This window comes from Balaenoptera ricei, chromosome 18, assembly GCF_028023285.1.
Source record: "Balaenoptera ricei isolate mBalRic1 chromosome 18, mBalRic1.hap2, whole genome shotgun sequence".
NCBI lineage: Eukaryota > Metazoa > Chordata > Mammalia > Artiodactyla > Balaenopteridae > Balaenoptera > Balaenoptera ricei.
The window spans coordinates 8,823,196-8,849,495 of record NC_082656.1 but is presented as its reverse complement, the minus strand read 5'-3'; the positions used below and the strand labels follow the sequence as shown (position 1 = coordinate 8,849,495).

The 26,300-nt window shown below is 40.8% G+C and overlaps 1 protein-coding gene across 7 annotated transcripts in view; it reads right to left on the bottom strand.

The window, feature by feature from the left end:
• The window catches only part of FRY (FRY microtubule binding protein), a 330,932-nt gene that overhangs the window by 191,328 nt on the left and 113,304 nt on the right, over positions 1 to 26,300 (bottom strand). For all 7 annotated transcript variants that reach the window (XM_059903257.1, XM_059903259.1, XM_059903260.1 and 4 more), the window contains one exon: positions 16,656 to 16,855. In XM_059903257.1, coding sequence (XP_059759240.1) covers positions 16,656 to 16,855 — 200 coding nt within the window. The remainder of the gene's footprint in view (positions 1 to 16,655; positions 16,856 to 26,300) is intronic.

Genomic DNA, 26,300 nt, shown 5'->3' with positions numbered 1-26,300 from the left:
CTGAGTAGTCAACAAAAAAATTTCAGATCTGAGCTTCCGCAACTGGGATCCCTCTTCTTCACCAGAACACAGGGAGGATGTGTAGTGAGCTGCCCCCTTCAGAGCAGCCGTGGGCTCGACTGTTGAGATGCCGCTAAGGCATTTCATCCAGAACAATCAGCACACAGCGGCCGGCACCTTTCTCAGGCTGAACCAAAGAAAAATGAGGTTCAAAGTATCTTCATGTCTGACACATATTTTTTTTCTTCAGATCTTATTTGTGCCAACTGTGATTCAACCTTGGAAACAGATCTAAGGAATAAGCCTGAGAAGTCACAGTTCTGAATACTGACCATTTCTCCCCAAAAGTCTCTCCCTACACGACGAGGGTCAATCAGGGACCTGGGGGTTGGAATCATCCTGAAGATACACTCCGGTCATTTTGTTTGCCTGCAGGGATCACTGAACTTCTGGCGGAAGACTCAGCCTCCTTGATGGTGCCTCAGTTTGTCCACAGGTAAAAATGAGCATCACTTCACACTGACCTGGCTAGGTTTCTAGCAAGAATTCACGAGCACTAGTTAAAACCACTGGAGATCTATGGAAGAAGGGGGCTAATAGAAATGGATGAAACTGTGTTTCCCTTTTCTCTTCAGTTACAAACAGATTTCTTTAAACAAGACAATATATGCTGATTCTTACCCAGAATATTGGGGAAAAATCCCCAGATCAAGAGAATGAGAGTATCTCCAATCAGTTCAGGTATTAGCAAGTAAGATGCTGCCTGTTACCCTGTGATATGAAATGAGAAGGCAGATTCAAATCTGGAGGAATATTTTGGCACTTTTTCTAAGAACTAAAAACTCTTGAGAGAACCTGTCCTATTTGCAGCTGGCTTTGCACATTTCAGAGAAGCCAATTCTCTGCCAAATCTAACAGTCCCAAGGACAAATCCATTATTTGAACATTGGAGGGGAAACTTCAATTAAATTTGGATACAAAGTTAATCTTCATTTTAATTGAACAAAAGAGCATCTCCCACAGGCATTTCTGTAAAAACTACAGCAGCTACTGAGAAATGCAAGATGCCACCTTCACTCATCTGTTTCTGGCTTTGTATTTTGGATTTTTTTGTCCCAATATATACGCCAGTTGTGCACGTTACGTCCACTGAGTGGACATTTACACGTGGATGGATCTTTCCCTGCCTCCTCTGGGGCTCTGCACAGTCACCCAGCTCCCCACTCCCCAGATGCAAGCCTCCCCCACACTCCTGGCTCTTTTTCTCAGCTATCAACATGCTTAGAGCTTTTCATCTTAGCATCTGCCTTCACCACACTTCCACCTCTGGCTACTGTTTTCTTTCCACCCCCTTCTCATCCTTAGTTCGCCAATGAGCGGTCTACACTTCCTGTCTTCCCTTCCTCCCCTACTCCTTCTCATCCTTAGTTCACCAATGAGCGGTCTACACTTCCTGTCTTCCCTTCCTCCCCTACTCCTTCTCATCCTTAGTTCGCCAATGAGCGGTCTACATTTCCTGTCTTCCCTTCCTCCCCTACTCCTTTTTCAACCACCTGAAATCTGACTTTTCTGTCACCACTAAAGATAGTTCCCCTAGAAGCCCCAGTGACTTTCCAAACAATAAATCTGGTGGACATCTTTCAGTACTTTTCTTTCTGGTCTTTCAGCTGCAATGAAACACTATCGATGATTCCCTTCTTTCCACTTGACTCATGCCATCCCCCACTTTTTCTCCTCCTACTTCTTTAGACATCCCTTTTCTGTGTCCTTCATAGGCTGGTCTTTCTCCTCAAATGTTTACATTCCCCAGGGATGTTCTTGGGGACTTGAAATCAATCATGTTCTGATTTATCTTCTGGCACCACTAACACACACACACACACACACTCACTCACACTCACACTCTTCTCAGACCCAACCAAACCACCTCTCATCAAAAAATCGTACTTGTCCCTTAAGGTTCATTCACTCCACCACACTTTCCCTGGTCACTCCTACAAGAAGTGACAGAGATTTCACTCTTAGTAGCTCTTTTGGTATTCTCTAGTTCTTGTGTACCTAACCAAAGTCATCCTGGTTATTCACATACACATCCTTTCCCGAGTAGATTAGAGCTTGGACTTTGGAGTCAATCAAACCAGGATTTGAATCAGGACATTAACCCTAGCTCCACCACCTTTGGTAAGGTTTTATTAAATCTCCCAGGTTCAGCATCTCCGACTAAAAATGAAGGGGGCCACGAGTGTAGTGGTTAAGAGCAAGGATCCAGGAGATGGGTGGTCTACACTGAATGCCAGCCCCACCACTTACTAACTGTGTGACTTTTGACAAGTTTTTTCCTTGTATGTGAAGTGGGGTATAAGAGTACATATCTCATGATGTTGATGTGAAAAATTAGGTGAGTTGATGTTATTCAAGTATTAAGAACAGTGCCTGGCACTCAGTAGGCACTAGAGAAACATGAACTATTACTATTATTATTACCTATCTGCTAGGGTTAATGTGAAAATTAGTACATCTGAAACATGACAGGTAAGCCAAAAAATGGCAGTTGTTCTTATAAAAATCTGTCTTATTCCTCTTTGTATAATGCATAGCCTCAAGTACAATCACACTTGGAAGTTACTATAGAAAGTAGTATCTATCTACCTACCTACCTATCTATAAGCTACTATCAAAAATAACTTAAATATATGTATAACTGAGTCACTTTGCCGTACAGAAGAAATGAACACAATATTGTAAATCAACTATACTTCAATAAAACTTAAAAACACACCTTATAAAATATACATTGTTATAATTATTAGCATGATCTATGGAAATCAAGACTTGTGCTGGCTAATCAAAGACACAGAAAGTAAACTTACACACCTTATAAAATATACATTGTTATAATTATTAGCATGATCTATGGAAATCAAGACTTGTGCTGGCTAATCAAAGACACAGAAAGTAAACTTATGGTTACCAAAGGGGGAAGGGGGTGGGGAGGGATAATAAGAGTTTGGGATTAGCAGATACAAACTACTATATATATAAGAGATAAACAACAAGGACCTACTGTATAGCACAGGGAACTGTATTCAATACCTTATAATAACCTATAACGGAAAAGAATCTGAAAAAGAATAGGAAAAAAAAAGACTTGTGCTGGCTAAAACTGTACTCAAACACTGTTTTTTGACCCAAAGGCCATTCAAAGGTAACTAAAGAAACACATTGTGGTATATACATTAAATGGAATTCTACTCAGCAATAAAGATGAATGAATTACTGATAAATAATAAATGGAAGCGCCTCAAATACATTATGGTGAATGAAACAAACTAGAGCTTCCATTTATACAAAATTCTAGAAAATGGGAATTAATCTATATATAGATCAATAGTTGCCTGAGGGCCTGGGTGGTGGTCTGGGCTGTCTGCACAGGGGCTCAGGAAACTCCTGGGGATGACGGAAATGTTCTGTATCTGGACTGAGGTGATGCTGACACCAGGGTACAAATTTATCAAAATTCATCAAATCATAGATTTTAAACCCCTGTAGCTTATTGTATTGTATACTTTAAGAATACTGATTAAAGTAAAAATTTTCATGGAATGTATGGGAAGAAGAATCCCTAATCTGTCTGAAAGGCATTTTATTTTCTTGGACACCAAAGGGAGGAGGGGAGGCAATTCTGATAGTAACGACCTACCTTTAGGAGGGGGAACCACTGTCTCGTTCCCAATCTCCATCCTGAGCATAAGCATGATAGTTTTTGCCTTCGAGAAGTTCACAATTTATTATGCTACCCACTGGGAATCCCAGAAAACCTTGGGAAGTGGGTATGCATGAAGCCACAGAGCTGATATTTATGGGGTAAGACATTGATCCCAATGTGATGGCTGGAAATCTCTGGAATTAGAACATCCTGACTGACCAATCTGGTACGTACGGGGCATTGTTTAGATGGAAAGGAATGTGACACACACTCCACAAGCCTTTCCAGCCAAGTGCCTCTCAGAGCGTTACTGACAGGTCAGTAGCCAACACGAGAGAATGGAAACCACTTCACTCAGCACCACAGAGAAGCCTCTTTTCAGGTGGGATTTGGTGACACAGCACCGTTATCTGAACCAACAGCTAGAAGGCGAGTGAAGGGGGAATGCCGCCCTTGCTGCCATTTCTGAATTGGAATTTGGCTTGACTCACGGGTGAGCATTTTCATTCCTGTTGAAGTTCCACAGCCCCTAAGTATCTTGAATGTTTGTTTTACACATGAGATAAAAAAGGCAATTTCAAAGGCAGCATCCTCTTCATGATAAGCATCATATAGTATTCATTACGTACCCAAATTCATGCAGCCAATCAAAATGTCCCAGTTAAAACTGAAATGACCCAATTACTTTAACTAAGAAAAAAAAGGTTTGGTTTTCTGGTAAAAATAAAAGGAAAACTCCAGGGGGTAAAGAGTTGAAAAAAAAAAAAATAGATGAAAATCTACTTACCTACTCTCTCTTTTGAAGTGTTATTAAAAGGCAACATTCTGGAATTAGTGGTACAGCTTTGTGAATACTCACTGAATTGCACAATTTTAAAGGATGAATTTCATGGTATGTGAACATACCTCAATTAAAAAAAAGCAATACCGGGGCTTCCCTGGTGGCGCAGTGGTTGAGAATCCGCCTGCTAATGCAGGGGACACGGGTTCGAGCCCTGGTCCAGGAAGATCCCACATGCCGCGGAGCAACTGGGCCCGTGAGCCACAACTACTGAGCCTGTGCGTCTGGAGCTGGTGCTCCGCAACAAGAGAGGCCGCGATAGTGAGAGGCCCGCGCACCGCTATGAAGAGTGGTCCCTGCTTGCCGCAGCTAGAGAAAGCCCTCGCACAGAAACGAAGACCCAACACAGCCAAAAATAAATAAATTAATTAATTTAAAAAAAAAAAAAAGCAATACCTACATTTTAGGTCAATCAAAAATATTTTAAGATTATAGTACCTAACCTCCACCAAACTTCTGTGATTACAACTTATGAATTGAGTAGAAACCCCTAAAGGCATCAGGAAATACCATCATATGGAATGCTGAATTTTAAGAATCATTTAAGTCGGAAATACTAGATATATACGTAAGTGACAATCAAAATTACCTAATAAAATATGTCTTCTTATTGTTAGCATGACCTGTGGAATTTTAACCAGTTAAAATGACTACAGTGCTAAAGATTGCTGCTGCCTAAAACTGTATCGATGACTTTCAGGAAAGTCAAAATGCAAAATGCTGTGTGGAAATATAGTGATATTATATCATAGTGATTGTAGGAATGGGCCTTCCATGCTTATTATGTCATATTAATGAACTTACTTTTTAATGTGGACCATTTTTTTTTAGTCTTTATTGAATTTGTTACAATATTGCTTCTGTTTTATGTCTTTTGGTTTTTTGGCCACGAGGCATGTGGGATCTTAGCTTCCTGGCATCGAACCAGGCAGGTCCTGATCGACCAGGCATCGAACCTGCACCCCCTGCATTGGAAGGCGAAGTCTTAACCACTGGACCACGAGGGAAGTCCCTGAACTTACTTTTATTGGTATTTTCTGTGACTTAAAAAATGATGATGTATTTTCAAATGATCTTTTGTGTTAAAAATGATGTCTCTATAAATAGTAAGAAGAAGCATATAATCAGAAAAGGCTAGACTGAAAATAACTTGAGGAATAATCTTCACCTGATTTTGTACTCTCAAAAAGAAGAAACTTTGATAATCTTCTCATAGTCACTGGACATAAAAATTATGGCCTCACCCATGGATGAATTGAATTGGATACTATTAAGTTGAAGTAAAAACCCCTTTGGGTTTTTTTTTTTTTTTTGTATTACTTCATGATACTTTCCATATGGTTTATTTGCTATAAGGTTCAGTGAAACTTTTACTCTCACGGTGCATTAAATTTCATTTCATGGCCAAAAAAGTTCCATTTAACAGTCACAAAAGAACAACTTTTCATCTGTGTGAATCCAAGAATATTCATAACAAGGAAAACAAACTTCAAGTTGAACAGTACACAGAAAAAAGTGAGTCTGTGAGCTCATTGGAAAGATCACCTCATTCGGCGGCTAAATGCAACCTTTCAACAATTATGTCTGGTTTTAGCTATTAATACTATTTTCTTTCTGGGTTAGGGTGAGTTTTCAGATTTCTGGTGAAAGTCTTACTAGATTAAGTAAGGGGTGCCAGGCTGAGCTGCTCTGCTAAGAAATAGCTATTTTTAAAGTTATTTTTTTATTTATAATTTGGAAAATAAGCTAGTACTTTGTTAAGTGTAACATAAATATTCCTTATCTGACCTGAACTGTTTCTGAGTCTCCTTTAAGGACAGCATTACTTTGATTGTATCACTATACTCAGGCAGCTAAATCTAGAAATTATTTTTATTCTCTTTATATTTCCCTTACTAGGTTTGTCGAAGTAAGAGGAGCCTCTATTTAAAGAGAAGTTTGGCTAAAAACACTAGCTGGTTGTCCTTTTGGGAAGCTGACTTGAATCCATAGTGCAGAGAGATATTAAAGCTGCTGTTTCTGCTATTTACACATCCTTAGATGACAGACATGTAACAGTTGGGTGGTATAGGAAGACTTGCATATACAACAGTGCAAAAAACCCACCAACGTGCAAATCTCAGTATGATGAAATACTATCTTGAAATATCAACACTGAGATTAGTGAATGGCTATCAGGCTATAAGCATGACTAATTATAACAGTTTTCACAAAATTCACCATATAAAGATTCAAATTTAATTAGAGGTAGTAATTCTGCCTTTCAATTAGTGCAGCAGGATTCCCTAATTCACAAATTCCTTAAATATTAAAAAAGTTCCTGATTAAAGAATCTGATAGTTTCTGGTATCTAGACATCAGCAGACTATTCAGGTACCTGCAGAGGTGAAACACAAGACTACAGCAGAATGTTCAATCTGTATATGGGCCAGAGGCTAAAAAAAAAAAAAAAAAAAAGAGCTCTTTTGTAACTACAAGTAGACTGTATCCCAACCATAGTCTCTTAACCTCTCATTAGATCCGGTCTAAAATCCTAAGAGGAGGCTGGAGTGAGTGTGTATTTCACTTACTAAAGGCTTTGCTTACTTAGAGCCACAGTCAGGTTCATTAAAACAACTAGAACCACTCACCGTACATATTTTGTTGGTGGTGGATCACCTGTGTCACTATTATAGCACAATGTCCAGCTTAAGTTTGGGGTTAACTGGAGTGCTGTCCTGATGCCAGCCCTGCGACATCAGGTGGAGGAGGAGCTGAAAGCCTGAGACGCAGGGCCAAGAAACAAGTGTTCGTCAACAGGCAGTAGTACTTCGTGAACCTAGAACCACATTAGCTTGCGGTTAATGTGGCCATGAGCTAATTGCTCAGCCTTTCCATGTTTGTGCCAGCTGGCCGTGACCGCTGTCCCTACAGGCTTGGTCTCAAGGCATGACACGTTCACTACAGGTTGGTGGTGTGAGTGCAACAGACATTGGCATCCTGGATTCTTTAAACATGTGCACACCAAGAAACTATTTTGTGTTACTTCTAGTTTATTTTTAGTCTTATATTAAAGCAGAAATTCCCTGACTTGTGTCTCTTATGTCAGCAAACCAGCTAGATCATGTTACATGACTGTTAAGGCTCCATCCCAGCATCCCCCAGTTAGCATCTCTATGAGTGAGTATCTGTCACCCCTCCCTCACCTCTGCTCCAAGCTCAACACAGGGATAATACCTGAAAGCTCCTGCCTGTATCTCATCCATTAGCTATTTTGTGAGCAGCGGCTATCAAGGCTCAAGCAATCCCAATAATAAAATCTTCCCACTGTCACATCATCTTTCATCCTAAATATGTTTTTAAATGCGGGAACATTTACAGGAAGGCGAGCTCTGCTCTCCTGCTCAGGCACAGGCTCTGCTAAAGGACAAGATGAAAGGTGTGTGTTCTTCTTTTGAGGTTATGCAGATCTTTTCCTCTCTCCAGGTTTCAATTAAAGTAGAGAATACATTACTTGCTTTCTAAGTGTTAGGTGAGTTAGAATTTCTTCTTCTTCCTGTTGACATTTTATGCTGTTAGGCTGCAGATCCAGATGAAACCCCTGGTCCAGTACGCAGTTTAGCTTCACTGCAGCTCCTCGCAAAGACAATGGAAGCTTTAACCTGGGTGGATTCAGTGGGATGTGACTTATTCACTCAGAGACGTGGAGAGTTAATGCTTATATTTCATTTGTTATACACATTAGAGCTAAAACTGGGCTTGACTGTGAACATTTCATAGAAAAAACAATGATGGATCACACGTAAGTGACTTTGTTGGAAGCAGAGGCTAGTAGCAGGGCTGTGATGAAAAACCAAGTTTTTTGTGTGTTGGTCAAATTATAGGAAGGAGGGTGGACAAAACAGGCAGCCTGAGTAGTGTGGTTGAAAATTCTTGAAGGTGCACACTTCCAGTTATTACAAACATAAGTTCTGAGAATGTAACATATAGCATGGTGACAACAGCTGACAATACCATGTTGTATATTTGAAAGTTGCTAAGATCGTAGATCTTAAAAGTTCTCATCACAAGAAGAAAAATTTGTAACCATGTGTGGTGATGGATGTTAACTAAACTTATTGCGGGGATCACTTCACAATACATTAAATCATTATGTTGTATGCCTGAAACTAATACAATGTTACACGTCAGTTATAGCTCAATAAAACAGGAAAAAAGGAAAAATCAGTTTGATTTGATGACTAACTTTAAGAAAATTAGGTATTTCTCCATCTGACGTTTTCAATAAATTTAAACATATGCATGAGAAAAAAGAAAGTTCTGAAATTTTCTGAACTTGCTTTACTTAGTTGAATAATCCAGCTTCTCACATTTTGGGCCATTGGCTTCCCAGCATGACCCAGCACGACAATGTTCCTACTTGTCTCCGAGACCCCGATCCTCAGGGTCCTGTGAAATTTCCTCTTGGAAAGCCTTGGAAAACCATTCTATGTGGACTCGCCTCAAATCCCTGGTTTCACTTCCTAGGTCCTCACAACTTATACCCGCATAAGTATTTTGCGGGAGATAACAGTGAGCCAGCGGGGCTGCTGCCTTCTCTTGTAGACTTTTGTTTGCCTCTGTCACCTCCCAGAGCGTAAATCCCTAAAGGATCCAGACCAGGTCTGCTTAAACCAGCTTTGGCTGTACCTTTCTCATTGCCAAGGCAGAGATCAGAACAACAATCTGACAATAACAGGGCATGGCAACAGCAGGCATCCAACCACCCTATTCAAGCTTCCACTCCTTCTGAATGAACACAAAGAGAGGAAGCACCAGGCTGACCACCAGAGAAACATACCAGAAGATGAGGTTATTGATACCAATTCCTAGATGACAATGAGGATGATGATGGTGGTGAAAACTGAGCACCTAGAACGTGCTAAGAATTGCGCCACAGCTCCACACATTACCTCGAATTCTCTCACCCACCCCATGAGCGAGGCTCTTGCAAAGGAGAAACAAGGGAGACTGACTGGCTGACCCAAGGCCTCACAACACTAAAGAGGCAGAATCAGGATTCAGATCCAGATCAAGCTGAATGAAAAGTTGTTCATCTCTTCTTTTCCATTAAATCTGCAAAGTCAAGATTATGCGAGCTCTTGAATTTCGAAAAGCTGGAGAGCCTTGTTTTTTGGAAGAGAGTTTATTGAGAAGGTAATTGCCTGTGACTCCAGTGACAGATGGTATATAACCGGAGAGACTCAGATAATGAGAGCGTATATTCTGAGGCTGAGTCCGACCGCTAAGAGTCAGCCTGACTCTCCTCTTCACACACTGCTCCGGTGAAATGGGAGCAGGTGACTGTATCAATGAATAATGAGGTATCCTTAGATGCCCCAAGGCAGAAGGCTGAGAATTAACGTCCCTTGTACTCTGCAGATTGTAGGGCATTCATCTGCCGAGGGGTACAAAGGACAGAACAAAATCCATTATTATCTGTTTAGAGGTTGGCAAGACGACCCTCAGAAACACACAGGATCCTACATTCCTTTTGAGCTACTATATTAATATTTTTTTATAGTTTTTTTCTTTTTTGGCTGCATTGGGTCTTCATTGCTGCGTGCAGGCTTTCTCTAGTTACAGCGAGCAGGGGCTACTCTTCGTTGCAATGTGCAGCCTTCTCATTGCGGTGGCTTCTCTTGTTGTGGAGCACAGGCTCTAGGCATGCGGGCTTCAGTAGTTGCGGCACGTGGGCTCAGTAGTTGTGGCTCATGGGCTTAGTTGTTCTGCAGCATGTGGGATCTTCCTGGACCAGGGCTTGAACCCGTGTCCCCTGCATTAGCAGGCGGATTCTTAACCACTGCGCCACCAGGGAAGTCCCTATTAGTATTTTTTTCAACCATTCATTCATCTATCCATTCATTCATCTATCCATTCATTCATTCATATACTCATTCATTCAAAAAACACTGTCTACTGTATATAAAGGAGATTTTCTAGACACAGGGACGTGTGTGTGTGTGTGTGTGTGTGTGTGTGTGTGTAGATAAGACACAGTTAATGCCTGTAGGAACTTAAAGACTAGTAACATGCTTCTTTAACTTACAAAAAGTCTGTATCCTCCACCCCTAAAATATAAATTTTATACCATAAAAATATACATTTTATACCAAGGTCTGATATATATACACACAACTGAAAGTTCCATAAAACAACATCTACCCTTAAAATCTATAATGTTCTCTGATATTTTCTATTCTAGTCTACTCTAATACTCTTATTTAATAAAGGCAGTTTGCTTGAGCTAATGATATGGCGGTTCAGACAAAGTAGAGATTTACAAGTGTGTATATCCACAACTGCATAATTGTGTGGAGTCAGCAGGGAAGAAATCAAGTAAACCTTTTCAAAGGTGTTTGAGTTGGGCCTTGAAAGATAGGCAGGATGGAGAGATGAGGGGGATTCCAGGAAGAGGGGACAGTGTGCTATACACACGTTGGCAGGCAAGCACAGAATTGAAACATGGCTCATAAAGATCCATGGAGGAAGAAAGGTAGGCTGGAGTTTAATCAAGGAGCAGACGGGTGTGATATGAAGGATCTGAATAAGAGAATGAAAGGGACAGGTTGTATTTAGGGGAAACTCATCACTCAGGATCAGAAGAGGAAGACTTGGTGACAATCCCCTCACTCTCCCTTTTATGCATCTTGGGGACACCCCCACCTCGCCATGGGAACGTCTGCTTGCACAGGAACCTCACAGTGCAAAGACCCACCCTGCCCTTATCTGCATGAAAAGCAAACCAAGAGCTCTGCAAAGGGCTTTGGCAGGATAATGGACAAAGATAATGCAAAAACTCACATGCTACAGACAGTTGGAAATGTTGAATGGAGTATAAGATTTTTTTTTAAAGGCAGAAATGAGTTCACAAGAAAGGAAAAGGGAAATGAAAGGCAGAAAGATACGAGGTGACGTAGTGGCTACACAGGGAGAGGACTACTGGTCTCGTTATGCTGGAGGCTTTTTGTTGTTGTGTACTTGGGGACAGGAAACAAAGCTGTGAGCCTTGAGAGGTGGGACACTGGAAATAAGACACCTATATAAACCCTGGTCCTAAACAATGAAACAGTGGACTAGGGACAAATCTATGCACTGGCACAGGAAGATGAAAAGATATTCCAATGATCCCTGCCTGGGTTCTAGGTAAAAACAACAACAACAAAATCCTCCCCAAAAATTCGAAACCACAGTCTCAAGTCTTACAAGAGTTTGGAGCTTACATTTATATCACCTTCTAGGTGCAGAAACTTGCAAACCAAGAAATTAACGTAATATTTGGCCCAGATGGTGAAGACTCTGGGGCTAACCTAAAAGAGGACACACACAAAAATGTATGTTTAAGTGATCAAAGACAGAAAAAAGAAATTCTAAACATAAGGAAAAAACCCCTAAAAAAAACTAAAAAAATAAAACCAACCTAAATAGATTTTAAAACAGTACTTCTAGACATAAAAAATTCTATCACCAAAATTATAATTCTCACTGGGCACATTAAACAACAGATTAGACATAGCCCAAGATAAGATTAATAAATTGAAGATAGACCTGAGAAAATTACTCAGGATACGGTAGCCAGAGACAGTGAGGTAGAAATAATTAAAGAAGGGTAAAAAGATATGTAATAGATCACAAGAAGGTCCAATGTACATCTAATATGAATGCCAGAAAAAGAGAAGAGGAAAAGTGGAGAAATGGCAATATTCAAATAATTAATGGCTAAGAATTTTCCAGAACTGATGAAAGATATGAACCCTCAATTCAAGAAACATGAGTCTCAAACAAGAAAATAAAAATAAATCCAGGGGCTTCCCTGGTGGCACAGTGGTTAAGAATCCGCCTGCCAATGCAGGGGACATGGGTTCGAGCCCTGGTCCAGGAAGATCTCACATGCCACGGAGCAGCTAAGCCTGTGTGCCACAACGACTGAGCCCGTGCGCCTAGAGCCTGTGCTCTGCAACAAGAGAAGCCACTGCAATGAGAAGCCTGCTCATTGCAACAAAGGGTAGCCCCGACTCACCTCAACTAGAGAAAAGCCTGCGTGCAGCCAAAAATAAAATTAAAAAAAAATAAAATTAAAAAAAAAATAAATCCACATCTAAACACACAATGTAGTGAAACTGCAGAACACTATACACAAAGCAAAAAACCATAAAAGCAAACAGAGAAAAAAGTAAATAATCCACAAACAAATAGCAAATCAACCACAGACTCTTCAACAGCAATGCTTGAGGCAACATGGTGAAATATATTGTCAAAAGTCTAGAAGGAGAATAAATGTCAAACTAGAATTCTATTCCTAGCTGAACTATCACTGATAATTGAGGGGAAAATATGGGCATCCAAGATAAACAAGACAGTGATTTACCACCCACTGATTGTTACTTAAAGAACTACAAAAAGATATACTTTGGGAAAAAGAAAATTTAAACCAGAAGAAAGGAGTAGGAGGCAAGAGGGAAACCATCTGTTACATTGTTTTCTGTACTTCTTCTGTTTTGAAATAAAAATATTAAAAAGATACAGATGACCCAATTTACCTTGTTTAAAACACTTCGCTTGGGGAAGGTGAAATAATGGTAAGACTAGCCAAGAGCAAATGCTATCAAATGACCCCATGAAGCAACAAAAATAGAATAAAATTATCGACTTATCCATAAATATTAATGAATATGATCTGAGCATCTTTTGGATACAAAGAACAATACTGCTGAACCAGTGAAAGATGTTTAACAAGAAAAATATCTAATATTTTATTTTGGTAGAACATTTTTGTTTCCTGTCCTTTCTTCCCCATTTAAGTTACCTATTTGGATACTGGTAATTCATAAATACAACTTTAATTTAGTATTGTATATAATTGATCCCACACAGTCTAACTGATGTGGAATTCCGAAGGACTAAGTTTTCTAAATAAAACTGAAAAATACAGATTCCTGAGTAGCCCCATAGATAATAAATCTATACTTCAAAATTTTAAAAAATTACCTTTGCTATTCCATACAAGTTTTAATTATATTAGAGATAACAGAATACAACTTTGTGATATGATACAAGCCCACATAAATCCAGGTTTTTAAAGGACTCAGCTTCTTTCTAAATAAAGCCAACCTCAGCAAAAGAAATAGTAGGGCACATTTACTTGGAGTTCGCTTTAAATGTACTACACATACATCAAAAATAACACTTCTTCTTGCTATGGCTACAGAACAAAATGCCAAATGCACATTTACATTAGAATCAGGTAACAAGCCACAGAATCTACTCACATTTATTGTCCCATAAGTAAGCAAATACAAGGGCAAAAATTACTAAGCACTTTTCAGCAGACAAGAAATGGAAATGGCACAGAAGCTTACATCTCTGCCAAAAAATGCAAGGGGAGCAAATAGTCTCTTTTTATAAAAAGCAACGATACTGAAAATTGATTGAATACATTTCTTCAGCTAAAAACACAATGTCCATCTACTTGGCCATCAGCATCTAATAAACTCTCTCACCCTGGGCACACAATGAAAATTTGCTGATGAGGAGGACTTGCACTTTTTCTTTTCCATTTTTCTTGTTTGGGGACCTTTAAGTTGTCTCATAGGAAGGAAAAAAAATGGCTACCTCTAATTAAAAGAATGCTGTGGTACATGTTACTTTTTCAGACATAATGTTTACTCCAGGAAGAAAAATGTCATGCAGACACATGCCAAACTGAGTAAACTAAAGATGAAAAAGTTAAACCCAAACTATTTTACTTCATAAATTCTTAAGTAACAGTATCTAAACGATTATTTTGGAAACAGGGATGGCTCAGGATCTAGCCTTCTAAGCACCTCTTTCAACTACTGTACAACTTCCCAGTTTCTTGGGAAAATCCACCATGATACACAATTGCAGAGAGCCCTGGCCTGCTACTTTGGCACTGTTCCACTGTCAAGGAGTGAAATGATTCTTTTCTGTGCCTTCCCACTCTCTCCTCCTTAACTCCCCCGTGATCTCTGGAACCCAGGTGACATGGGGAGGGGGCCTGGGCTGCCTCGGCACCTCTCAAGGAGCTCAGAGGGTTCCAGGGATCAGCACCGTTTGGAGCAATGGGAATGTGGGCACATGAGTTTTGGACTCAAGTTATGGAGAGCCCTGTATTGGCTTGTTCAAAAAAGTGAAAGAAGGTATCTTTACGTGAAAATGCCTGGCAGTAGAGTGTAGAATCGCTCAGAGGTGGGCTCTGAAGAGAACGAGCTTGAATTCAAATCAATGCTGTGTGACCTTGGGCAATTACTTTCCCCTCTCTGTGCCAGCTTTTCCCATCTATAAACAGGGATATAAATACTACCTACCTAAAGTCATTGTGAAGATTAAAGGACATAATACATTAAGCACAGTGCTTGGCACATAGTAAGTGCTCCAGAAATATTAGTTATTATTAGTAGTAAGAGTACTAAAAACACAAAAACATGGGTGAATGGGGAAAAGGTACAGTACTAAGGTTTCATTTATTATAAATGATTTAAACTGTAAAACCAAGAAAACGTTTTCCTTAATAGGAAGTTAGAATTCACTGCTCTAATAACGTTAAAATGCAAAGTTTGTAACTTTTGGGCAACCATACACTTAAATATTCTTGAATTTTGATTCCCAAACCTTAAATTGTGATTCTCATAAAGGTTATTTTTTAACAGATGATGTTGAATATCATCCGTTACGTATTTTTTTGAGACTTGGGCAGTGGGCTCAATATTACATTTAATTATTTTAAGCTATGATGCCTTAAAGCAGCAGTCCCCAACCTTTTTGGCACCAGGGACTGGTTTCATAGAAGACAGGTTTTCCATGGAAAGGGGGGGCAGGGGATGGTTCAGGCGGTAATGCGAGCGATGGGGAGCGGTGGGGAGCGATGGGAACGATGAGGAGTGGTGGGGAGCAATGGGGAATGATGGGGTGCGATGGGGAGCGACGGGGGGGATGGGGAGCGACGGGGAGCGGTGGGGAGGGACGGGGAGTGACGGGGAGCGATGGGGGGGATGGTGAGCGACGGGGAGCGATGGGGAGCGACGGGGAGCGATGGGGAGCGACGGGGAGCGGTGGGGAGCGACGGGGAGGGACGGGGAGCGGTGGGGAGCGATGGGGAGTGAGCGGCAGATGAAGCTTCACTGGCTCACCCGCTGCTCACCCCCTGCTGTGCGGTCTTGTTCCTAACAAGACAGCTCAGCGGCCCGGGGGTTGGGGACCCCTGCCTTAAAGCCAACCCCAGACCTCTTCTCCTGTCCCAGTCTCCTCACAGGAGGTACAAAGCCAAGCTTCATACAAAGAGCTGCGTCACTCTGAATTCCTTTCCTTTCTCTTATTGTGTGTGGCCTACCAAGGTCAGAAAACATGTAATCTGAATCTTCCATTTGGACTTTCTTCCTTTCTGACTGTCCTTTGGAGATTTAGCACACTGTCCTTAGAGCCCTTGCTGAAGTAATGAACATAAGGCTGAAGCCACAAGCCTTATTTTGCAGCAGAATCATTTGCAAAGAAAGATACTGACTACTGACGTTGAAGGGCATTATCTATCTAAGAAAGGACCTAAAGGTAACTGAGTCAAGAATTTCCAGTCTTCCAGTTTTCAGATAACAGAGTGGTATTTCTGAATGACTCAACAAAAAATTTCCTTGGATAAGATGTCACTGAGACCATATGTTCTCAAACTAGGAGCTCAGGCCAGCCCTTGAAGAATGATGATTTTTTTTTTCTTTTACTTTAAAAATAGGACAAAAGATTTTGACTAAAGTATATGACACAGCAGAGGCTATGAACACAATTTTTCTATGATTAATAACGTTAAATTATGCTTAACGTTAAATTATGCTTATTTGTCCTGAAATGCAGTGGTGAAGCGTGCTGCTGAACTGTATTGTCTAAGGATTGTTTTGAAGTCCTGGATCCACAATTTTTTTCTTAAATCAGCAAACTGAACTATTATCTTTAAAAAATTACCTATGGTATCAAACATTTGGAAACTAGGGGGAAAGCCATCCAGCCTTTCTTAGAGCTGTAAAATCTATATTCAGTGTCAAGATGAATTTAAAAAGACGCAAGTCTCCTGTGCATACTCACCAGGGGTTCTGCCATAATGATTCGAATCTTGCGCTCAGCCTGAGTGGTGAAGTTGACAAATAAACTCTTGAGGACGTATTCTCCAGGTTTGCTGTCTGGGTCCACACTGATGGGTAACATGGTTGGTGGCCCTTTCTCCTTTTGTGTGCCAGATACAGGTGGAACTGGAGGCTTGATATAACCGTTGCCAACTGGAGAAGCTGAAAAAATAGAATGGATATTCTTACTGGCTGAAAATAACATCATCAATATTCAGATTGGCTGTGTTAAACCATAAATATAAGGATATGAATCACATGAAGAATGCTGTACTCAGTATCATAGCCTGGCCTTATGGTGTTAGGATTTAGCTATTTTGATTACGTAAGTGTGTCTGATGCCACATTTATCTTGAAATACTTCTGGTTACCACATTGCTTTAGGTAAATCGTGTTGCGAAGACATAATACAGCTGATAAATCCTAAAACATTTAGGATGTTTTAAGCTTCTTTTTTATGTTCCAGGGAAATGGACTAAGAAAATGCTTAGGGGAAAACAAGTGATTCCTTGTCCTGGTTTTCCTGATAACCAGGAGCACTCTGTCTTCTGTGATTCATTCTAATAATGGAAAAGACTCTGGGGTCGTCCCTTCCAGAAGTTTCCAAGAAGCAATTTTCAGAAGCCCAGCTGGCTCTTGCTCCTGAAAGGGATGCCCCTCTTGAAAGATAAAAGGCTCAAGCAGTGCCATCTATGCCATCCAAGGTGTGGGTTCTTTTCCCTCTCACCATTCTTTGGTTCAAGTTGGGATGCCCCTCCTCATTGTTTATAAAATGTGCAGATTCCCTACTTGGATTAGATCTTGAACAGAGGCCATTATCAGAATCTCCAGTGAGTGGCCTCCTTTCAGGATGCAACAGACAGACCACTGCTTTAATTTGACAGTTACAGAAAAAAAATTTTTTATTCATAAATGAAAATTTCATGTCTCTCTACTTTTGACTATCCTTTGACATGTTGAATTCTAACAAGGACTAGCCCCTTCCATCTAAGTACCTGTAAGATGGTCAGTTATCAATATTCAATGGAAGAAATATGAGAGTAGGTGAGCTTAGGTGACAGGCATTAGGTATACTGAGGAGAGGACGATGATAAAGTAGACTTTTAGAAGGAAAACTAGATAGTTTGGGTGACTGGATACAGAGATTAAGGAGAGGAGTCAAGAAAAACAAAAGCAGATTTCCAGTTTGGACACTGGTTTGGCTGTCAAGAGAATGGGGGTATGTCATCGATAATAAAGGAGGGGAAAAGTTCTCCATGAAAGCTGAACACTCTCTTCTCAAAACTACAAATAAATTCAAGGCTTCTCTTAAACTTCTTTCTATCTCAAGCCAAATTCTGAGGAAGCCAGGCAAAAATTTTATTAATTTTATGGAATTACCAGCATGTCCTCACGTCATGTAGATTCTCTGTCATCTTTCTTACTCTTTCCTAACGTCCCCTCCTCTCCACTTCATTTAACCTGCCATACAGGTGGGGACTCCCTTACATCTGGAGGGTCTTCCCATATCTCAACTACCACTAAACTTTAAGAATATGGCCGCTCAAGTTCTAAAAATAAAATAAAATCGGTTGTATATGATTCCATTTTCTCATTTCTCCATTCTCACTAGCTCCATCCTAGTCTAGGCCTTTGGAAACCTACGGCTAGATTATTATGGCAGCCCCATTGCTGGCTTAACTTCACTCGTTTCACATACCAAACGAATCTTCCTTCAGCTTAATTCTAACACATTTCTGCTCAAAATGTGCAACGGCTCTCAATTCTCATCATCAAGCCTCAAGCACATGGCCTGGTTCTGAATGCACCCCAGTCACGCTGACGGCCCCGGCTGGCCCAGGGGTACACCGCCCTCACCTGCAACTTCCTGCTGTCCCTCAGCTGCTGCTTTCCACTTTCCTCTGCTCATCTAATCCTCCTGGCCTCTCAGAACCACTCTGACTCTCATCTCCATGAAACCTACTCCACCAGGCCAATCCGCACCGGTCAGTTTGTATGACAAGGTTTAAACGTTTAACTCTCGCGCTTTGGCCTTGCACATCCTGCATGACCTAAGGAAGGCTCCAGAGAGAGCTGACAGGTGGAATCATTATCAATCAGTCACGCAGTTCTGCTGAGGGCTGGCTCTGTAACTGAACCATATACTTTTCTGTGTCCCCTCACAAGACTGTAGCCTCCCAGATCTCACACAGAGTTCTTCGCACAGGTAATACTTAATAAATCTCTTTAAATAAATAAATGACATCTAACTTTATTTCTGTATGCCTTGAAGTGATTCATAAGGAGGGTACACTATGAGAAGAATCAGTGGTCACAGTTTTAAAGGAACAGGGTGAAACATTTGCAGTGAAGAGTCATTAGTAAATGGCACTCCTTGCAGCTTACTGAAAGGTACTATTAATTCTAAAGAGCATATTCAAAATCAGGTGATGCAAATGAAGTCCATTCCTCTGCCTTACCTCCTACCCTAAGTGCAAGAACCTGGTGGAAGTAGGAAGCCTCCCAGGTCCAACCTACAGAAGGACGTGGGATCTCCACGAGATATCATTCTAATGTATCAAGGGCACTGTGCCATAGGACTGAGACTGAAACAGAAACTGAAGAAGTCTAAGTGGAGGACTTTTTATTCCCTTTAGTTTTCCACAGGATTTAATCTATTTCTAGAAGACAGCAATAATCAGGTGGATGGGATACAACTGCAAGACCAGATCCATAATCATAAGGCTCTGGGGCTTAAAAGTCCTAACTATAGTGAGAGAATTTTCCTAACAGTGACCTGTAGCAGTCCTCCTGCAAAGCTGCATTTTCAACCAGAAGAGCTGAAATGCAGATACCAGAATGTCTCCCAGACAACTCTTCCATTTAAAAGGCCAAAGTACCAATTCACTGCTATCATAAAAAATGGTATCTGCCTATACTTCAAAGCCCAGACATCCTTGTGTGTACAAAAGTCTGTGTGCACAGCCTTAGTGAGCTGGAACTATCCAAGCCCAGCAGAGCCCTGTGTCAGAGCTGAAAGCGACTCAAGGAGAGGGTGCCCATCATTCTGGCTGCAAACAGACCAGCTGGGCAGATGGAGACGCCATGAGAGTTAATGGGTAAGTGTCCTTGAACTAGATCCACTCCCAAGTCTTAGAAACCCCTCTTCATCCCACCGTAATTCATAACAAATTCTAGCTTTTTGTTAGGATAATTTTCATGGCACCTTTCAGTGACTCAAATTATATATTGTTACCAAATATAGTTGAGAAGCAGAAAATACATGTTCCTGGTACTAGAAATTTAGTCACATAGTTCACACTAAACATTAGACCACTACCATTGGAAAAAAATCGTTATATCCTCCCTCAGCACTTGCTTGCCCTTAATCTACACATAATTAAGATCAATTGTCTGGTTTCTAAGTTCATAATAGTCTGGAAACTGAAAATTACAAGGGAAAGGTACAACATCTATGGGTAGATGCACCAACAGCAAAACAAGAAAAAAGGCACAACTCTCCAAAGCCGCCAGAACTTAAAAATGCAGTTGCCTGAGGCCATTTAGCACAGGGCCACAGAACATGACACTGGGGGCAAGGATATCTCCATCCTGCAGGTTGTCATGATTAGCGTTCACGATGATAAGCCTGAGTCCCGTGGAAAGGTTAGAACAAGTTCAACATCTAGTCCTGTATTTGAGAAGGTGAGGAAAAAGAACGATATAAATTTGCAAAAGGTTTCCATTTCAAAAGGAAAACACTAAAAGAGTTTTGGTATATTAAGGGGTAAACTTTGCTCTCAAAAATTACATCTATTTCTTCACAGGTCTGATTTTTAACAAAAACTACTTTTTCATTGAAACATATAAACCAACCACTAATTCAGTAATTGCCACACTAAGGCCCCATTTTCCAGCTCTGCAAATGCAGACAGTTACAGTCTGCCCTCTGTCTCCTCTGCTTCCGCATTTGTGGATTCAACCAACCCTGGCTGGAAAATGTTAAAAAAAAAAAAAAATTCCAGAAAGTTCCAAAGAGCGAAACTTGAATTTGCCACGGGCTGGCAACTATTTACATAGTATTTACATTGATTGTACTTACAACTACTTACATAGCATTTCCATTGTATTAGGTATTATAAGTAATCTAGAGATGAACTAAAATATACGGGAGAGGATGTGCCAGGGTTATATGTAAATACTACACCATTTTATATAAGGGACTTGAGCATCCGTGGATTTTGGAATCTGCAGGGCTCCTGGAAGCAATCCCCCGTGGACACTGAGGGACGACCCTACAGTTTGAGTCTCTTTCTCTCCACTGCTTTCCCTGCTTTCTATCCAGCCGGGCAAGCAAGCCCGTCTACACTTTAGGGTCCGGTCACTACCCTCTCCTCCACTGGCTGGGTCTAGGCCCTGCCGGCCACTGGGCTCTGCCGCAGTCCACCCAGCTTCTCCAGATGGTCAGCATCCTTTTAACATGGGACCTCTGGAAATATGGGACCATCCTCTTAACATGGGACCTACCATCCATTCATTCTTACCCCTTAGGATAAAAGAGTCCTGACAGGTCATTATCTCCTCTTCCCCACCTAAATACAAGTGGAAGGAACAATTTAACTTGGAGTAAACACTTTTCTCATTTAAATTTCTTGTATGTGATGGATTTTTAAGCTTCAACTCCATCTGCCTTTATCCTCTCTCCTTTTCTTCTTCATCTCATCTTCCTATATTCACACAACAGCTCAATGTCCCTAGAAAGTCACTGAAATCAGTGTTCCTAGGGGCAGGTGGGGTTGAAAAGAAGAGCATCACTTTCAAATATTAATCAGGCCTCTAACTATTGAATCTTTAGAAATTTGCTTTGCTTTTATTTTCCCATTTACATTTTAATCTCGGATGAAACATGTTCTATTTCTTCTTTTGTCTTAAATGGGTTTTGTTGAGGCTATTTTATTGCTTTCATTCTAAATTCTGTGTCAGTTGGTTCTGCTGGATGGTTTCAGGAGGTGTTTTCCCCCCTTTACTGGGTGTCTACTTCTTCTATCCAGCAGGCTCCATCCCTTAATCTGTTAGAAGTCTGTTCTAGGTTTTTGCAGCCCATTTGTTACCTCTTTATTAGATCTATTTCTGACCACAAGTGATGATCTTTTGAAGGTGACTCGCTTTTCCCCTAATTTCATCGACTAATACCTTAATTTTTAGCCTGACTGCTCTTAGCTGGCTACGGTCTTCAGTACAATTTCCCTGAGTTACCCACATTTCCCCGAATTCCTAACCTCCTAACTGCAACACCAGCACAAACAGCCCCAAAACGCATGGTGCAGCTACATTTTTATTGTGACACTAAGGAAAGGAAAGGCTGTAACGAGTTTCCTCGTGTAAGTGCCCCAGAGGCTAGAAGTGGCGATCTATGTTACAGGAGAGCAACTGGTTCTCTCAGTTAGGTTTTCAGACACGTTAATACCATTGCTCATTATAGCCTACCATCCATTCATTCTTTCACCCATTCACTTCAACCAGTATTTAATGAATGAGGGCTGAGGCTTTAGGTTCTGTTCTAGGCACTGGGAAGACAGCAGTGAACAGATGGGTCCTGCCCTCATGGAGTTTACACTTTACTGAGGCAGGGTCATATAATCAGCAATTTCATGTGTGTGTATATACACACACACACACACACACAAAATGTGTTAGATTGCAATACGTTCTAAAAGGCAAAGGGAAAATTAAATTGAGTGAGCAAATAGAGGAACCTGCTCTTGTCTATCTGCCCAAAGGTGCTTAGATGTTACAGGCTACAACTGTTGTGGAGAGGGATGAAAGACACGTGCATTCTTGGTGGCCAAAAAACCCAGAGCACTTGGCTCAGGCAGGGTCTGCTTTTCTGATCCATCCCTATGGCCTGCCTGTATCTGTGTCAGTTGGATTGGAAATGAGAATTTTAACCAGCTTGTGAAGGGCATGAATCAAAATGCTGACCACACACACGGCTTCTTCACCTCCTTCACAAAGTACAGGACTCAGGAAAGGGGCCATCTCTGCCGCCTCTTCAGCAGCTTACAAAGACAGACAAGCAAAGAGCCAGCTTTTCAAAACACTCAATGATGTTCCCATTACTGGAACCATACCCTGAGCATTTGAAAAAGAAAATGGTTTACTTTTTTTTTTTAAAGTATCCTGAGATAGTATGTAGTAACTGTTCAAAGTAGGTACTCCTCCTAGAAATGGAGGTATATTTAAACAACTTTACTTTCTAGAGATCTAAGTAACCTTATCTTTCAAAATAGGAGTAAACTGATTAGATTTCTTTGTTCACAGTTGGATATACGTTATTCTTTCTGCTGGTTCTCGGTGCCTCGTTCATTTTGGAGGTTTGGAGAGCAAACCCCTTTTGTAACCAAGAACTGGGTCCTTCTTTAGGGCCATACGTCCCCCCCTCAATCCCTCCTTTCCTGTAAGACTCATTTTGTTTACTGGGATTACAGGAACATTTCATAAAACATAAACCAAGGATGACGCAGCTACTGTGAGAACGTGTCACACTGTGTATAGATCAATAATAAATTGTCCACTAATGCATTTATGAGGGCACTTAAGAAATGGCATTTTAAAGGGACTGCAAGTACTCAAAATGACCAGAAACCCTGAGGGTCATGAAAAGTAAATTAGGACGAAAAGAAAAAACCCTCCAACTATGATCAGATGAATTATTTTCCTCTGAAGAGTATTATTAAGAAGTGGAGGGCCTCCCTGGTGGCACAGTGGTTAAGAATCCGCTTGCCAATGCAGGGAACATGGGTTTGAGCCCTGGGCCGGGAAGATCCCACATGCCGCGGAGCAACTAAGCCCGTGCACCACAACTACTGAGCCTGCACTCTATAGCCCGTGAGCCACAACTGCTGAGCCCGTGCGCCACAACTACTGAAGCTCGCGTGCCTAGAGCCTGTGCTCCACAACAAGAGAAGCCACTGCAATGAGAAGCCCGTGCACCACAACGAAGAGTAGCTCCCGCTCGCCGCAACTAGAGAAAGCCCGCGCGCAGCAACGAAGACCCAATGCAGCCAAAAATAAATAAATAAATAAATAAAAAGGAGAAGTGGAAGATATTGGGATAAGAAGAAACAATTAGCTTGAGCAACAGAAAAATATTTAAGGGATAGAAGATTCCTAAATAATATTATATATTTCAAAGTAGGTCAAGAAAAGACTACTAGGCAAAAATACTCAGAAATAATTTTTGCCTTGGAAGAGAAATATATTCAATGACATGTTAAGTTCTGCTTAATTAATTTCCATAAAGTTCTAATAATGTGAAATGTTCCTCCCATTTTTGTTGATTAAATACATTCCTGCTTTCTCTTACACTATTTAGCTCTCTATTCTATAGTTCTCAAATTGTGTTCCTTCAAGTTTCAGGGTTCACAAGATATCTCTAGGACAATTAATATCTTTAATCCTCAAAAATAATCCTAGAAGGTCAAACAATCTCCCTTTTACAGATAAGACCATGTAGGTTCAGAGAGGTTACATGATTTTCCCAAGGTCACAGAGTGGTTGACTCAGGATCTGAACCCATGTTTACCTGACAGCATATCTTGTGAGCTTCCCGTATCACCCTGTCTTAAAACATAGCAGTTGCTTGTGATGAAAACTAAATAATATAAGTCCCTTTACCCACCCACAAGGTTTTTCCCCTGGCATTAACTAGTTTGGGGACTTCAAGGGATGACAAGATAAAATATAAATGTTGTAATTTGGAGAATGAGGCTTCTTATGGATTAGTATAGATGGTTATTTTCTAGAAAGACTCATACAACCTCCAGCCATGGGTCCCCTGCCAAGTTGTATGTCTTCTTGACCTTGAATGCATCTTTTAGCCATTAGAGGAGGCTGAGAAAGGCTAGGAGTACAAAAAAGAATCAAGAATTGAAGACCCGGGACTTCTCTGGCTGTCCAGTGGTTAAGACTTCGCCTTCCAACGCAGGGGGTGCGGGTTCGATCCCTGGTCGGGAAGCTAAGATCTCACGTGCCTCACGGCCAAAACACCAAAACATAAAACAGAAGCAATATTGTAACAATTCAATAAAGACTTTAAAAAATGGTCCACATCAAAAAAAATCTTAAAAAAAAAAGAATTGAGGACCCATATAAACATATGAAATCTGATTAATGACACACCTTAGAAAGGTCTAGAGACTATTCTTTCCTGATGATATAACCTTTAACTGGTTGTTATCCTAAGAAGAAGCAAGTGAACTTGAAGGCACAGTTCTCTGTGTTTACTTCAATCTGCTGCCTCTCAAAACTGTTTTTGTCTTTGGTCTCCCAAAGACTGAATACCTTGGAGAGAGAGAAAAAGTTCAGTAAAGAGAGAGTAAGCATCAAGTCACTGCCCTGTTTTCTTTCTCTCTTCCTTTACCTGCCAGTATTTTATCTTAGAGAAATGACAGTAACACTTCAGTGATTTCCTTTATAAACGTCTGTCATCTGCTAAGATGCAATTACATGGACTTTCCCCTGATCTTCAAAGTAAGTACTGTCATCAGAGCCTGAAAGAACATTTGCCAAGATCTGTGAGCAAAGGAAGATGAGGTTACATTGACATTTCAAGGTCCTTCCTCACCAAAAGGAGATAGAATAACCTGCTAGAGGCGGGATAATCCTCAATTTCAACTTCCGTCTTCTCCCGAACAGAACTGACAAGGGGCTCTCATTCATGTGGCCCTCGCTGGCCATCCTCTCCTCCTCTTTCTTGTATTTTCTCCTTTTTATTGTCTTCCTCTTATGGCTCATTTTATGCAGTAAAGTCTCATTAATTTGAAATTCCTTAATTTAAAATTGATGATACATTGGACAAGGCCTTGCATTCTTTTATGTTAGCTTTGAAAAAGATTTGCTGCCTTTTGATGTGAATCAGGGGTGCTCAGAAACTCTGCACATGAGATTCTCCTGGAAGGCTGGGCCCTATCTGATTCAGGGACTCTGGGGTGGGGGGCTCGAGCATTTGCATTTCTAACCAGCTCCCAGGTTATGCCAATGCTGCTGGCCTGGGGACCATATTCTGAGATCTCTGAGGAAAGCAAAGGGGACCAATTAATCCAGTTGATAGAAGTGTTTTTTTTTGAAAATGCAAGTTTTTATTATCATTACTATTTTTTTTCACTTTGTTTCTACATTGTGTTTTTCAGAAGTATTTTTCATTCCTTTTGCCTATAGCAAAACATATGCTTCATGAACTCCAACTAAGTTAATGCTTTGTAGGCCAAACAGAGGAAGAGCACTGAATGGAGAGTCCAAGGTCTGAGCCCCAGCACAGCTGTGTGTGTCCCTGGGAGAGGAAGCTGCAACAACTGGTCTTTGCTCTCCTTACCTGTCCTTCTTAAAGAGGCCAGGCCTCGTTGTCGTTTCTAGCTCCAGTATTCTATGACTGTATAAAAATATGCACTGACGCCGCATAAAACATCACTTATTCAAACACTTGCCTTCCCTGGAATTAATATAAATCAATGAGATTCCATTGTCTGTCTTCTCTGTAGAGGAAAGCTTGACAAATACTCCTGACCCTTCCAGGTCTACCTCCATTTCTGCTCTGGTTCCCACCCACCTTTCTGAGACTGGCAACTCC